Raw genomic sequence first — 15,225 nt, forward strand, 5'->3', positions numbered from 1 at the left:
TAGGTTTATTTGATGCCTTTGTGGTGGAGTTTATTCAAGCCTTTCTGAAATGACCATGCGTTTATGGTGATTAAAGCGTTTAAGAATTACATAGCAATTTTACAGGCTTTAATACAAACATGCTCTGTTTTAAAAAGATTTAAACTTATAAAACTAATAAAAATCACAGAGTTGATTGGATATTTTAATCCCAGTTTATTTGCAAAAATGTGTTATAATAGAAACATGGCGCCTGTCAATCAATTTGGTGGGCGGGGGAACCACACTCCTACTCATGTTGTGGTCGGGCCTCAAAATGGGAGGGATTTGCGTCCTATATATCCCTCCAATATGACTGTGGGCACACTATATACACACACAGTTGTGTCCAAACAGCTTCCAAAAGTTGATTTCATCCTAGGTGTTCTTTAATAAACATCTAATCATACGATGTCACAAACACATTGCGATATCGATGCTACATATATGTACTATGTACTGTGCAGCCCTAGACAATGTCAGGATAGAATAGTTAAATACAGGAGAATCCTGAGAAAGACTGAAGTGTTGACAGGTTTGGGAAATCTGCTAACGTGTGTGTATGTGTGTACAGGCGGAGGAGCGTCATGCTGAGGAACGAGCAGCGTCTGACGGACCTAAGAGAGTTGAGCTCCTCCATCGCTTCCTCTGCATCTCTGCGCAGATCCACCACCGGCAGATCCATCAGCGCTGTTGCTCTGTGTGACCTGGACAACTGACAAGGTCACACACAAACACACCAACAATTAAAGGGACAGTTCACCCCAAAATAACATTTCTATCGTCATTCATCTCTTCTGTTGAACTAAAAGAAGAGTTTTGAAGAATGTTGGAAACCTGTAACTATTGACCTCTATAGTAGGAAAAACAAATGCTACTATATGGAAGTCAATGGTTGCAGGTTTTCAGCATTCTTCAAAATATCTTCCTTTGTGATCAACAGATAATAGAAACTCATAAAGGCTTTGGAATAACTTGAAGGAGAGTAAATAGTGAGTAAACTTTCATTTTGGGGTGAACTGTCTCCAAACTGTCTATTTAAAATGCAAGACGTGTCACTCGTATAGTTTTGAATGGGGAAAAGTGTAACAGTCAATATGGCGAATGAAGCTCCGCCTACTAGTACAGGAGCCAATCAGCGATCGCTTTAGACTGAGGATTCTCCAGGGGAAGGGCTCGGACTAGATGTGTGTTTACAACAGTTTCTGCAGCTTCATTATGAATCCTCTCGGGTCAGCACACACACATTAAAATCTTGGCAAATACTTGCTATACACACATGAGAAATGCTTGATAGATCACAGATGCACCAGTGAGACGCGCATCAAAAATTTGCCCTCTTTTGAGCTCTATTATGCCACCATGCCATCATTTCTATAGAGTCTCTGCATCGGTCACATGACTGAGAACTATTAATTGAGCACTCTGAGCATCCAAAAGTAGTAAATTGTTTGTAAGAGACGATGTTTCTTGAAGTAAATAATCTCGATTGTGTCAGAGACGAAGCAAAATCAAATCTGAGGACGTTCATGACCTCTTTACATTGATGAGAAGTGGCAGTGTGTACATTTGTAACACGTGTATGTTCCCCTGCAGGACTCAGTGAAGCGGGGTGAGAAGGTAACACTGGTCTCCAGCCCCAAAGAGCAGATGTGGGAGGTCAAATCCAGCAGCGGAGACACCAAACTGATCCCCGGAGCCTGTTTCATGATCCCTCCTCCTGATTCTGCTGCCATCGACAAGGTGGACAGGTAAGAAAACACTGGAGGATATTGACCGTATACTTCAATGTGGAAGTGCGCTTGTTTTTGCGATTTGTTTTAGAACTTCTGATTCAGTTGCCTATGAGAGAAATGACACTGAATAATAAACGACAGAAACTGTCGAATTACTTGCTCTATAAACAAGTGTGCTCATCATTATTCAGACAAAAAAGAATAATATAATAAGGAAATGTCAGTTTAAATTAATGCAAGTCAATGAGACCGGAATACTCGAGCCAAAAACATTCAGATGGCTGCACCCGCTCATACGCGAACAATAAGGTGAATAAAGAAGAACCGCCAGCTGAAAACCAATGCTTCAGAATCATCCACATGCACAAACACATGCTTTCCCATTACAAACACACACAGATCTTTGAAAAGAAATGTAGTCAATGGCTGACTTCCTTTATAACCACAATAAATATTATTCATAATTTAACATTTACATAATTTTATAGAGGTTATGCATCATTAAATTTGGAAACATTTAATTTAATCTAATTAGATTTTGTTAATTTAATTCTATTTATTTATTTTATTTTATTTTATTTTAATTTAATTTTAATGGATTTTATTATTATTTTTATTTATTTTATTTTATTTATTATTATTTTATTTATTTTATTTTGTTTTTTATTTAATTTAATCTTTGTGTTTTATTTAATTTTATTTTTTAATAAAATTTTATTTAAAAAAAAATATTTTTTTGATTTCTTCTTTTATTTATTTACTTATTTATGTATTTATTTTTATTACATTTCATTTTAATTTAATTTGATTTTGTTGATTTAATTGTATTTTTTATTTTTATTTTAATGTATTTATTTTATTTTTAATTTAATTTATTTGTTTATTTAATTTTATTTAATAATTTTTTTATTAAATTTTTTTTATTAATTTTTTTAATAAAATTGTTTTTTTATTTAATTTTGTATTTTATTTGATTAAATTTTTAATTTAATTTTATTTCTTTTTATTAAATTTATTTTACTTATATTTTTTATTTTTTATTTAATTTAATTTAGATTTTATTTTATTTTGTTAATTTAATTGCATTTATTTAATTAATTGTATTTAATTTAATTTCAATAGTTTTTTTGTTTAATTTAACGTATTTCTTTTTTTATTTTATTTTATTTTGCTTTATTTGATTTAATATTATTTTATTGTTTTATTTTATTTAGTTTTTAATTTAATTTAATTTTATTTCATTTTTGTATTTTTTAATTTTTTTATTTATTTATTTATTTATTTATTTATTATTATTCAATTTAATTTTGATTTGAATTGATTTTGTTAATTTAATTGTATTTATTTATTTTATTTTGTTTTATTTTGTTTATTTTTTATTCAATTTAATTTTGATTTTATTTTATTTTGTTAATTCAATTGTATTTATTTACTTATTTATTTATTTCAGTTAATTGTATTTAATTTAATTATTTTTTTTAATTAACATATTTATTTTTATTTTTGTATTTTATTTAATTTTTTATTTAATTAATTAATTTATTTATTTTATTATTATTTTATTATTATATTTTATTTATTTTATTTTTGTTTTTATTTTATTTCATTTTTGTATTTTTATTTTATTTTATATTTTATTTTAATAGTGAGGTTAATTTAAAATGTTTGTGCTCAAATCTAGTGTTTTCAAGCATTTTAAAAGTGCTTCAATATTGAAATTAAAAGATCTTATATCATGACTTTTTAATCAGTGTTGTTGTTGTATTATTTTGCACACTGCATCATTATTATTAAGAAATAGTTTTTTATATATAGATTGTATATATATATATATATATATATATATATATATATATATATATATATATATATATATATATATAAATATATATATATAAATATTGAATACTTTAGTACAAGTGTGGCCATGAATATAGCCAATGCTGCTGATATGGCATTAAAACATGCATTCAAAGTAATAATACATTTAATTAATTAATTAATTAATTTTCTAACACTTTTTTGGATACATTTTTTGATTGTAAAACAAAGTTTTGGACGATAAAAATGTAATTGTGTCCCTTTCATAATAATTTATCTTGATAAATTGGAAATAATAAACTATTCAGACCTTATTGTCCAAATTAAATCATTAAAAATCAAGATATGATCATATTTTATTCTGGTAAAATAAGCACAATCTAAAGGCCTTTGCCTTTCATATAAGTTCCTTCTGATACCAAATGATCAACTAGAAGTCAAGGTATTATTTGCTGTTCCTAAAACTTGGCAAGACGACAAGACTTTTGTACAGTAGTGTACTTTGCTGGAAAAGTTGCACCCGGAAAGTGCTTTAAACAGGCTTGAATTTCTCCTTTATCTTGACCATATGACCTGTGTTATCTATTCAGCCTGAGCAGAGATTTCTCAGATCTGAAGAGGACCAGATCGGCTCTTCAGGCTCAGGCCAAAACACCCAGCATTGAAGTGGTGCAGTTCGTCAAACAAGGTCTGATTTATTTACTGTACGATGCACAACATTCATTCCTATTACCTATAATATTTGAACTTCAGTAGAAAGTCTTATTTGTTTTATTTCTGCTAGAATAAAAGCAGTTTTTAATATTTTAAAAACCATTTTAAGGTCAATATTATTAGCCCCCTTAAGCAGTATTTGTTTCTGATAGTCTACAGAACAAATCGCTGTTATACAATGACTTGCCTAATTACCCTAACTTTACCCTAATTACCCTAGTCAAGCCTTTAAATGTCACTTTAAGCTGAATATTAGTACCTTGAACAATCTCTAGATAAATATTATGTGCTTTCATCATAGCAACGATAAAATAAATGAATGAGTTATTAAAACTATTATGTTTAGAAATTGGGGGCTAATAATTCAGGAGGGCTAATAATTCTGACTTTAACTAGATATAAAGTCATTGTATAATGTGTTACTGGTTGAGAAGAATTATAAAATAATTTGTTATCTGCTATTACAGAAAAAAAGTGTCATTTTTGTTTAGTTTGTGTAGTGTAAAACGGATTCAACTGGAGTTAAATGGTGTTTGTGTTGTAGTCGCTGTGGCCACTGTTCCTGACAGTGCAAAGGCCGGCGTGATCGACAGCCGTCTGGACCAGATCTACTCAGACCTGCTGAAGCTGGAGAAAGACATGCAGAACCGCATCAGAACTCCACTGGACCGCGCTGCGCCTGTCGGAGATCTGTCTGCCAGAATCAAAGACCAGGAGGTCAGAATTTAACTTTTACAGCAGATGGTGCTCTAGGCTAGGTTTTTAACAGCAGATGGCGCTCTAGGCTAGTTTTGCATACCAGATGATGCTCTAGGCTAGTTTTTAACTGCAGATAGCACTCTAGGCTAGTTTTGAACACCAGATGGTGCTCTAGGCTAGCTTTTAACAGTAGACAGGGCTCTAGGCTAGTTTTGAATACCAGATGATGCTCTAGGCTAGCTTTTAACAGCAGATGGCACTCTAGGCTAGTTTTGAATACCAGATGATGCTCTAGGCTAGTTTTTTAACAGCAGATGGCGCTCCAGGCTAGTTTTGAATACCAGATGATGCTTTAGGCTAGTTTTTAACTGCAGATAGCGCTGTAGGCTAGTTTTGAATACCAGATGATGCTCTAGGCTAGTTTTTTAACAGCAGATGGCGCTCTAGGCTAGTTTTGAATACCAGATGATGCTTTAGGCTAGTTTTGAACAGCAGACAGGGCTCTAGGCTAGTTTTGAACAGCAGACAGAGCTCTAGGCTGTTTTTTTAAAGCAGATGGCGCTCTAGGTTGGTTTTTAAGAGAAGACAGCGCTTTAGGCTAGTTTTGAGCAACAGATGGCGCTCTAGTCTGGTTTTGAACAGTAGACGGCGCTCTAGGCTAGTTTTGAATACCGGATGATGCTCTAGGCTAGTTTTTAACAGTGGACTACATTCTAGGCTAGTTTTTACCAGCAGACGGCGCTCCAGGCTACTTTTAGAACAATGAATAGCACTCTAGGCTAGTTTTGAGCAGCAGATGGCGCTCTAGACTAGTTTTGAACAACAGATGGCGCTCTAGGCTAGTTTTGAACAACAGATGGCGCTCTAGGCTAGTTTTGAACAGCAGATGGCGCTCCAGCTTAGTTAGAACAGCAGACTACACTCTAGGCTAGTTTTTTAAAAGCAGATGGCACTCTAGGTTAGTTTCTAAGAGCACTGTAGGCTAGTTTTGAATACCGGATGATGCTCAAGCTAGTTTTCAACAGCAGACGGGGCTCCAGGTTAGTTTTTAACAGCAGACTACACACTAGGCTAGTTTTTACCAGCAGAAGGTGCTCTAGCCTAATTTTTAAACCAACGAATAGCGCTCTAGGCTAGTTTTTAATAGCAGATGGTGCTCTAGGCTAGTTTTGAACAGCAGATGGCGCTCTAGGCTAGTGTTTAACAGCAAATGCCGCTCTAGGCTTGTTTTGAACAGCAGATGCCGTTCTAGGCTAGTTTTTAGCTGCAGATGCCGCTCTAGGCTAATGTTTAACAGCAGACGGTGCTCTAGGCTAGTTTTTAACATCAGATGGTGATCTAGGTAGGTTTTTAACCGTAGCCAGGCTAGGCTAGTAACACAAAAAGTTCAACAAAACAAAAAACAAATGTGAACAAAAAATTTTTTATTAGAAAAACAATAAAATCTGTAAAGATAATGTCCTTTGTAAATTGTTAATTTATCAAATCTAAAAGTCTAAAAGGATGAGTCCAAATGTAGTTTTTTAGGTGGTCAGGCATTTAAAACCCACGTAAACCTCATGAATAAATAACACTGACTGTGTTGTTTGTTTTGATCTGCAGAGTTTTGCATTGGTTCTGAAGAATCTGGAGGCAGAGAAAGCTTCGGCTCAGAGGGACATGCAGCCCCTGATCTCCCAGAAGCCCCTGGGGCCTACGACATCCTCGCTGCCTCTGAAACTGAGCAAAGTCAACAACAAGATTGATGACATCAGCGCGCTCTCCGACCTCTACCACAAGAAGTAAGAAAACAAACAACGTCTGCAACAAAGTAACTCACGACTAAACTACAATAGCATGATGCATCGTTTGGGAAATAAACGACGATATGATAAATGTCTCTCTCGCACATCCATCGTTTGAACCGTGTTAGTCATAACTGTAACATAGACTGCATAAAAATATAGATGTAGTCTCAGTGACTTCACCCATAGGTTTCTGAAGAGCACAAATTAAGCTAAAAGTGGGTGGAGTTGGGATGCGGGTGTGGGCGGAGCTAGAGATTGCTATTTCATTGTGTCTGTTTCTCTTTAGGCGAAAAGCTTCACTTGCTCTAGATTACTGATGGGATGATTTCCTCTAATGCGAATTTTATGACAGCGCTCGGGACTAGTGTTTATTAGCAGACGGCGCTCTAGGCTAGTTTTTAACAGCAGAGGGCGCTCTAGGCTAGTTTTTAACAGAAGATGCTGCTCTAGCTTAATTTTTAACAGCAGATGACGCTCTAGGCTTGTTTTTTAACAGCAAATATTGCTCTAGGCTAGTGTTTAACAGCAGAGGGCAGTTTAGACTGGTTTTTAACAGCAGATGGTGCTCTAGGCTCGTTTTTAACAGCAGATGCTGCTCGAGGCTAGTGTTTAACAGCAGATGGCGCTATAGCTTAGTTTTAAACAGGAGATGCTGCTCTAGGTTAGTTTTTAACATCAGATGGAGCTCTAGGCCAGTTTTTGAACCGCAGACAGCACTCTGGGCTAGTTTTTTAATGGAAAATGGTGCTCTAGGCAATTTTTTACATTAGATAGAGCTTTAGGTCAGTTTTTGAACAGCAGATGGCGCTCTGGGCTAGTTTTTAACAGATGTTGTTGATCTAGGTTAGTTTTTAACATCAGACGGAGCTCTTGGATAGTTTTTGAACAGCAGACGGCGCTCTGGGCTATTTTTTAAAAGCAAATGGTGCTCTGGGCTATTTTTTACATCAGATGCTGCTCTAGGTTAATTTTTAACATCAGATGGAGGTTTATGTCAGTTTTTGAACAGCAGATGGCGCTCTGGGCTAGTTTTTAACAGATGTTGTTGATCTAGGTTAGTTTTTAACATCAGACGTAGCTCTAGGCCAGTTTTTGAACAGCAGAAGGCACTCTAGACTTGTGTTTAACAGCAGACGGGGCTCTAGTCTATAGTTTTTAATAGCAGATGGAGCTCTAGGACAGTTTTTGAACAGCAGAAGGCACTTTAGACTCGATTTGAACAGCAGACGGTGCTCTAGTCTATAGTTTTTAATAGCAGATGGAGCTCTAGGCCAGTTTTTGAACAGCAGAAGGCACTTTAGACTCGATTTGAACAGCAGACGGTGCTCTAGTCTATAGTTTTTAATAGCAGATGGAGCTCTAGGCCAGTTTTTGAACAGCAGAAGGCACTTTAGACTCGATTTGAACAGCAGACGGTGCTCTAGTCTATAGTTTTTAATAGCAGATGGAGCTCTAGGCCAGTTTTTGAACAGCAGAAGGCACTTTAGACTTGATTTGAACAGCAGATGGCGCTGTAGTCTATAGTTTTTAATAGCAGATGGAGCTCTAGGCCAATTTTTGATCAGCAGAAGGCACTTTAGGCTAGTTTTTAACAGCAGGCGGAATTTTACCCTTCTTTCTTGTGCAGAATACACATTTGAGCCCCTATTTATGCATTTGCATTGACTTTGTATGTAACTTACTTGTGCAAATACTTAATTTCACGTTTGGTGTGAACCCAGCATTACACTTCGTTAGATCCTGTATGACTTCTTCATGTTCTCGGCCACATGCTGTAGGTTGTATACTTTATTAATAATGTGTTTACTGAGTTTGGTCTTTTAAAAGCACTGTTATAATGCATTGAGTCTCGTTATTGACTATTTTAATGACATTTTCCCCACAAAAGGAAAACAACATTTCTTCTGAATACCTCAAATGTGTGACCCTAGACCACAAAACCAGCCATTAGTGTCATTTTTTGGAAATTCAGATTCTTACATTATATAAAGTTGAATTGATAAGCATTCCAGTGATGTATACTTTGGTATTATAGGACGATGTTTGGCTGAGGTACAACTATTTTAAATATGAGGGTTCAAAAAAATCGATATATTGTCGAAACATGAAATAGTCTAAATGTTGTCCAAATTAAGTTGAATTAAGTTTGGCTATTGCCAAAAAATATGCAATTTAAGACTGGTTTTGTGCTCCATGATCACATATTAGGGTCTGCATTATTAGACTATTGAATCAATTAGATTATTGAATCAAATCAAACTGAACCAAATTGTGAGTTGAGTGAATCTTAACATTCCTATGATGAAATTGTTCTGAGTGTAAGGTTTGTTTCCTCAGGGCCACGTCTGCCATGTTCCTGGAGAAGCAGATCAGGATGGTGGACGGTGTGCTGACGGACTTCGAGGATCAGCTGTGTGCAGATACAGGGCTGTTAGACGAACACAACGCCATCCGAAAACCACTCCAGACAACTGCAGGTACACATTCATTGCCACACAACACTTATTTGTAGGATTTGATAGAGTTGTTTACCCATATTTATGCAATTCTGAGTGTGTCGCACACAGGTGAGTGGACTTGACAAACCACCTGTAGAAACACACTCCTTTCTTACTCTAGCACTTAATTCTCTGAGCACTAGCAGGTGCTTTGTATAATTAGCACTTGCTGTGTGTATTGCCTCTTCTTGTTGAATCGTCTGAACCCTCCTCGATTGTATGTTGCTTTGGAAAAAGGCGATGCTAATAGACTAAATAATGACTACCGATAGCCCTAATTAGTTACCCTGAGTCTCACCTGATGCCCACTAGACATCATTGCTCAAAACGTTGCCCTGTGTAGCATCAGCATCAGTCTGTATTGTTTAATTTTTCCTCCTTACTCTTGAAGTAAGGACGTTGCATCCAGAAAGGGAAGACATTCAGCAGCTGAAAGCGGCGAGCTGGGAGGCCACAGAGCAGACGTGCAGCTCCCTGCAAGAGAGCTTTCAGGAGTTCTGCCCGGACATCCGCCATCAGGAGAGCCAGGTCAGCGCTTGAGGAACGATACTCTAACATCACAGCCAGCTGCAGCAGAGGTGAGACGCCCCACTGTGTCTGCCCGTTTAACACTAGAGCAGGGGTGCCCAAACTTTTTTTTACACTGAATTGCCTAACAATTCCTTCACACAGACATTTGCAGGTGGTCTTACGTAGCCTAACTACACATTTATGGGGTGAGTTGGACATCGCTGACTGAAGAGCAGGGGGGGGGGATCGCAAACTTGAGGCACTTCTGTTCATGTTTTATCCAACAGAATGGAGAAATACCTGAATGGTAGATGGGGCTGAAATCCTGGAGAGTCCCGGGAAAAATGGGAATAAGCTAATTGTCCGTTGTGTATGAGTGTAAATGCAATAATGTATGGTGTTTCCCAGTGTTGGGGTTGTGGCACGCAAGATCATCCGCTGCATATGCTGGACAGTTGGCGGTTCATTTGCCGCTGTGGCGACCCCTGATTAATAAAAGCACAAAGCCAAAAAAGAAAATGAATGAATGAATGATATCGAATGAATATTGTTTACTTGAGGCTTCTTAAGTAAAAATTCTTCTGACATTTGAACTGCATCTGTATTTACTTAATAGGGCAACTCTGTTGAAAGAAGCCGTCAGTAAGTACCAGGAATTTCAGAGCGCCAACCAATCTCTCACTGCTTTCCTCATCAACATGCCTAACAACAAGGTTCAGCCTGGCGAAAGTATGACGCAGGTCTATGCCAAGCAAAACTCTCAGATGGTCAGTATTGAGTTGTATTGCTTTGTTTGCATTTGAATTATTTGATATTTTAAAATAATTAATATTATTTTAAATCTATATCTTAGAATATAACAAAAACCTAAGAATAATTCTGTGTAAAAACAACTTTAAGTTTTGTTCTTTCAGTGGTGCTGAAAATTAAATAGGTTCAATTGTTTTCGGTTGCAGAGAGCAGTTGAAGACATCAAGAGAAAGCAGGACGATGTAAACCGGATCATGAAACTTTCTGAGGAGCTGCAGAGCGTTCTTAATGTGAGTTGGCCATCTTGAACTTGAACTTATATTACAATGAATTTCAGTCGAGCTGTGGTCATAACCGTTAATGTATGGTTACAAAACTAGGCATAGAGCACTTTATGCGGCAAAAACTAGCCTAGAGCGCCATCTCTACTGTTAAAAACTATCCTAAAGCACTGTCTGCTGTAAAAAACTAAGTTCAAATTCGATTCAAAAGAAAAAAAGCAATGCAAATTGATTGCCAAATTGATTTCTTCAATGATTTTTCGCCACAGCTTGACATTTCAGATTTAGTTTTAAATGCAAATTATCTGTTGTTTCTGTGTCTCCAGGAATATGAGGTCAATTCTAACAAATACCGCAGTGCATTGGGAAAGCCAGAAATTAATTCAATAGGACTTGATCACTTAACCCTGGCTGAATTTGTGAAGAAGAAGGTAGGCTGGGTTCCATAATGTCCAGGATATACCTACCATTTATGTTTCCTTTAGAAAATCTGTATAATTGTTTACTTTTTAGGAAAAGGATGTTGTGAATCTTTACTCTGAGGTATCTGCTGAGAATAACCAGCTTCTGAATCAACTGTATTTGGCCAAAGATCTCATCAACAAGGTACCATTTTTCAACAGTCATTTTTGCAATGGATAACTTTCAGATAGAACCATGAACTTCCGAACTAACTTAGGGAATCTGTATTTGTGCCCCATGATCAGAATGAAGAAATTGTGAGCCATGTGGTCGTTAAGCAGCAACTGCAGATGCAAAGTCAGCAGAGAGAAATGGATGAAGTTGACGGCTTGAAGCAAGAGCTTGTTGAGGAAATATCTCGTCGCACTCATGCTGAAAATGAACTATTGGCCCAAAGGAAACGAATGGTGTCCCTGAAGAGTCGCAGAGGTGTGGAGCGAGTGGAGGAAAAGGAAACTGTGCATTACTATCGGGATCCTAAGATTGAGGCTGACTTGGAGGTGCTAAAGAAGAGGATAGCAGACGAGATCTACAAGCGATCCGAAATGCAATCCGAAATTGAGATTTTCAAGCAAAAAAATTGTCAGCCATGAGCGAGAAGTTATTGAAATAAAGCCGAGGTTGGTGACAAAGGTGGTTACAGAAATTGAGAGAGACCCTAAACTGGATGTGGAAGCAGCGAGGATCAGGGAGCTCATACTTAAACTAAAGGAGGAAATTCGAGTGCTTGAGAGTAATTCAGTTAATATTCGAACGGAAGTAACTGTCCTGGAGAACAAGAAGCCTGTGATCAAAGAGAGGGTGATACTTAAAGAGGTTACGAGATTGGAAAAGGACCCAGAAATGCTGAAAGCTGTAATGAGCTTCAAGAGCGAAATATCGGATGAGGGTATCAGATGCAAGAACCTGAATGATGAAATATTCGTGATTAGGAGTCGGATCAATAACTTGGAGAGGATTATTCCAACCATACAACCTAAGACTATCATCAAAGAGGTGAAAAGGGTGGAACAAGATGCTGATCTCCTACAAGAGTCCAGGACCCTCCGTGTGACCCTGGAAGAGCTGATCCAAGAGTACAGTATTTTGATGAAAGAGATCTCCAGCCTTCAGGTACGCTACTCCCAAGTAGAGACCATCAGACAGAAGATCGAGTTTAATGAGATCATTCATGAGATCTATAGAATTGATCCTGAGACAGAGATGGAGCTTAGACGGCTAAGAAATGAACTTCTCGAAATAGGCAAACGCCGTACTAGCTTTGAAAGTGAGATAAATTTGATCATGGTGGATCTGAAGACTCTGCGTGCTGAGAAACCCAAGGTTGAGCTGAAGGAGGTGACTCAAGAGGTTGTGAAAGAAGAAAAGAGTCCTGAGATTATCAGAGAAATCAAGAGGCTGAATGAGCAACTTACCATTTTACGCACCAACTATGATTCTACTACGAATCGGTTGATTCGTCTGCGCAAGGACAGGGATGAGTGGAAGGCTGAAAGATCCAAGGTGGAAACCAAAGTGGTTACCAAAGAACTGATAAGGTATGAAAATGACCCTCTTCTGGAGAAAGAAGCCGAACGCCTCAGGAAGGAAGTCAGAGAGGAAATTCAGTGCCGCCGAACTGTGGAAGAGAATGTGTTTGACCTTCAAAACAAGTACATTGTGCTCGAGAGACAGAAACCAGAAGAAAGAGTTGTGGTCCAAGAAATTGTCCGCCTTCAGACAGATCCCAGTCAGATTCAGAGTCATGAGAGGTTAATCAGGACTTTGGAAGAGACCGTCAAGGTTCGACGACAGCTAGAACTGGAGGTGCAGCAGATGAGATCTGTAATCCTGGAACTGGAGAAAAAGCTGGAGCTTGTGGATCGGCAGAAGAAGATCCTGGTGGAGACAGAGCTGAGACAAATCAAGGCTAGAATCTATGAACTTGAGAACTGTCCAAAACCTGTTGAGGAAAAGATTGTCATTGAGGAGGTTTTGAAAGTTGAGAGAGACTCTAAAGTCGACAAACTTATCACTGGGCTTCGCACTGACATTGACAATGAGGGTGCCAGCATTTCCCGCCTGGAGAGAGAGATTCGAAACCTCAGAATTAGGATTGAGTCCCTGACCAAGGAGAAATCTGTCGAGAGGATCATCCACAAAGAGGTGATCAGGGTTGAGAAGGACCAAGCAGTGGAAGCTGAGAGAGAGAGCCTTCTGACCCAAGTCTCTCAAGTAAAGAGTACCAGGACCCTCAGAGATGAAGAACTGCTGAGACTGAAAAGCAAAATCACCCGAATTCAGACGACCAGGACAAACTTCTCTCAAGAGGAGGCCACCTTGATTGCCAACAGGGATAGGATCAAGAGGACGCAAAACGAACTTCTCCAGGAGCTGAAAAGACTGGAGACTCAAAAGCAGGAGATCAGCATAACTTTCCAACAACAAACCAAACTGCTGAGCGAGAGGAACCAACTCAGCAGGCAAAAGAGCATCAAGATGGAGTCAGAGATCCAGCGCCTGGAAAGGGAAATCCTAGAGGTGAAAGAACTGATCATTGTTCGGGAAAGAACTCTTGTCGAGCTCCAGAAAGAGGCAAAATCTGTGCAGAATACAGAGACAAACACCAGAGAAACCAATGTCTCTACCAAAATCACCATTCTGGATCCAGAGACTGGCAAAGACATGTCTCCATACGACGCCTATCTTGAGGGCCTGATTGACCGCAATCAGTACATCCACCTGCAGGAGCTGGAGTGCAGCTGGGAAGAAATCACAACCACAGGTCCTGATGGTGAGGTCACACTCCTGCAAGATCGTAAAAGTGGAAAGCAGTACTCCGTCAAGACGGCTCTCCAAAACGGACGACTAACCCAATATGATCTTCAGCGCTACAGAGAGGGCAAAATGACCATTTCAGAGTTTGCTCTCTTGGTTGCAGGAGAAAAAAAATCAACAGTCTTTCCTCCCTCGAGTGTAACACAAACAACATCCCTTCAAACAAACTCTAGCTACAGCCCCTCAACACTGACCCGGCGCACATCCTACTCCAGCAACGGCAACTTAAACTCTCTGAACACCAGCGGAGATGAGCTCTACCCTATTTCTGGCATTCTGGACATCACCACAGACAGCCGAATGTCCGTAAGAAGTGCTCTAACACGTAAACTGATCGATCAAGATACTGCAATGAGGCTCCTAGAAGCTCAGGCCGCCACTGGAGGAATTGTGGACCTCAATAAGAAAGACAAGCTTTCTGTTCATAAGGCTGCAGAGCGCGGATTGATCGATTCCAGCCAACTTCACAAACTCCTCAGTGCCCAAAAGGCCTTCACTGGATTTGAAGACCCCGTGTCTAAAGAGCGTATGTCAGTGGAGAAGCAGCTCGAAGGGGATGGATCCCCAATGACAGTGCCACATGGTTATGGAGGCACAGCTGTAACCGGTGGCCTTGTGACCCCAAACCGAGCAGGCCGCATTGGTCTGCAGAACGCAATTGATGCAAAACTAATCGATGCACCAGTGGCCAAGCAACTCCAAGATGATCTGGCCTTAGTGAAGAATGTTGTCGATCCCGTAAAAAGGGATAAAATCACATATAAAGAGGCCATGGCTCGATGCAAGCGGGACCACAGCACGGGACTGCTCCTGCTGCCGGCGGCCTCCACTGACGCTGTAGACGCGCCATCCTATTCCAGCTACAAATTCACCAAGAAATGAAAAGACGGCGTGCAAGAATGCTAACAAGGTTTAAGTGCTACATAGTAAGGGACGTTTCTAGGGCTTTTTTTTTTTTCAATCTCATATATAATAATCAGAGGAAACTATTTCATTATGTTTTATCAATTATTTCTTCCTGTCTTTGTGTCAAATCTTAATTGTGTACTATCTTAATGAATGGGCTTTTTAAACTTAATATATATATATAACATAAACTTGATATTAATATTAAACTTGATATTAAATAAAA

General features: G+C 38.3%; 1 protein-coding gene across 1 annotated transcript in view; it reads left to right on the forward strand.

Annotated features, from left to right (window-relative positions):
* LOC130220694 (envoplakin-like) overlaps nucleotides 1-15,225 on the forward strand; it is a 50,265-nt gene extending 35,040 nt beyond the window's left edge. The window contains 15 exon segments of the mRNA XM_056452917.1: nucleotides 538-545; nucleotides 599-725; nucleotides 727-741; nucleotides 1,615-1,769; nucleotides 4,166-4,263; nucleotides 4,834-5,006; nucleotides 6,591-6,769; nucleotides 9,113-9,259; nucleotides 9,666-9,851; nucleotides 10,400-10,550; nucleotides 10,740-10,823; nucleotides 11,141-11,245; nucleotides 11,328-11,420; nucleotides 11,522-11,845; nucleotides 11,847-15,225. Coding sequence (XP_056308892.1) covers nucleotides 538-545; nucleotides 599-725; nucleotides 727-741; nucleotides 1,615-1,769; nucleotides 4,166-4,263; nucleotides 4,834-5,006; nucleotides 6,591-6,769; nucleotides 9,113-9,259; nucleotides 9,666-9,851; nucleotides 10,400-10,550; nucleotides 10,740-10,823; nucleotides 11,141-11,245; nucleotides 11,328-11,420; nucleotides 11,522-11,845; nucleotides 11,847-14,975 — 4,974 coding nt within the window. The 3' untranslated portion in view covers nucleotides 14,976-15,225.

Source organism: Danio aesculapii, chromosome 3 (genome assembly GCF_903798145.1).
Source record: "Danio aesculapii chromosome 3, fDanAes4.1, whole genome shotgun sequence".
Lineage (NCBI taxonomy): Eukaryota > Metazoa > Chordata > Actinopteri > Cypriniformes > Danionidae > Danio > Danio aesculapii.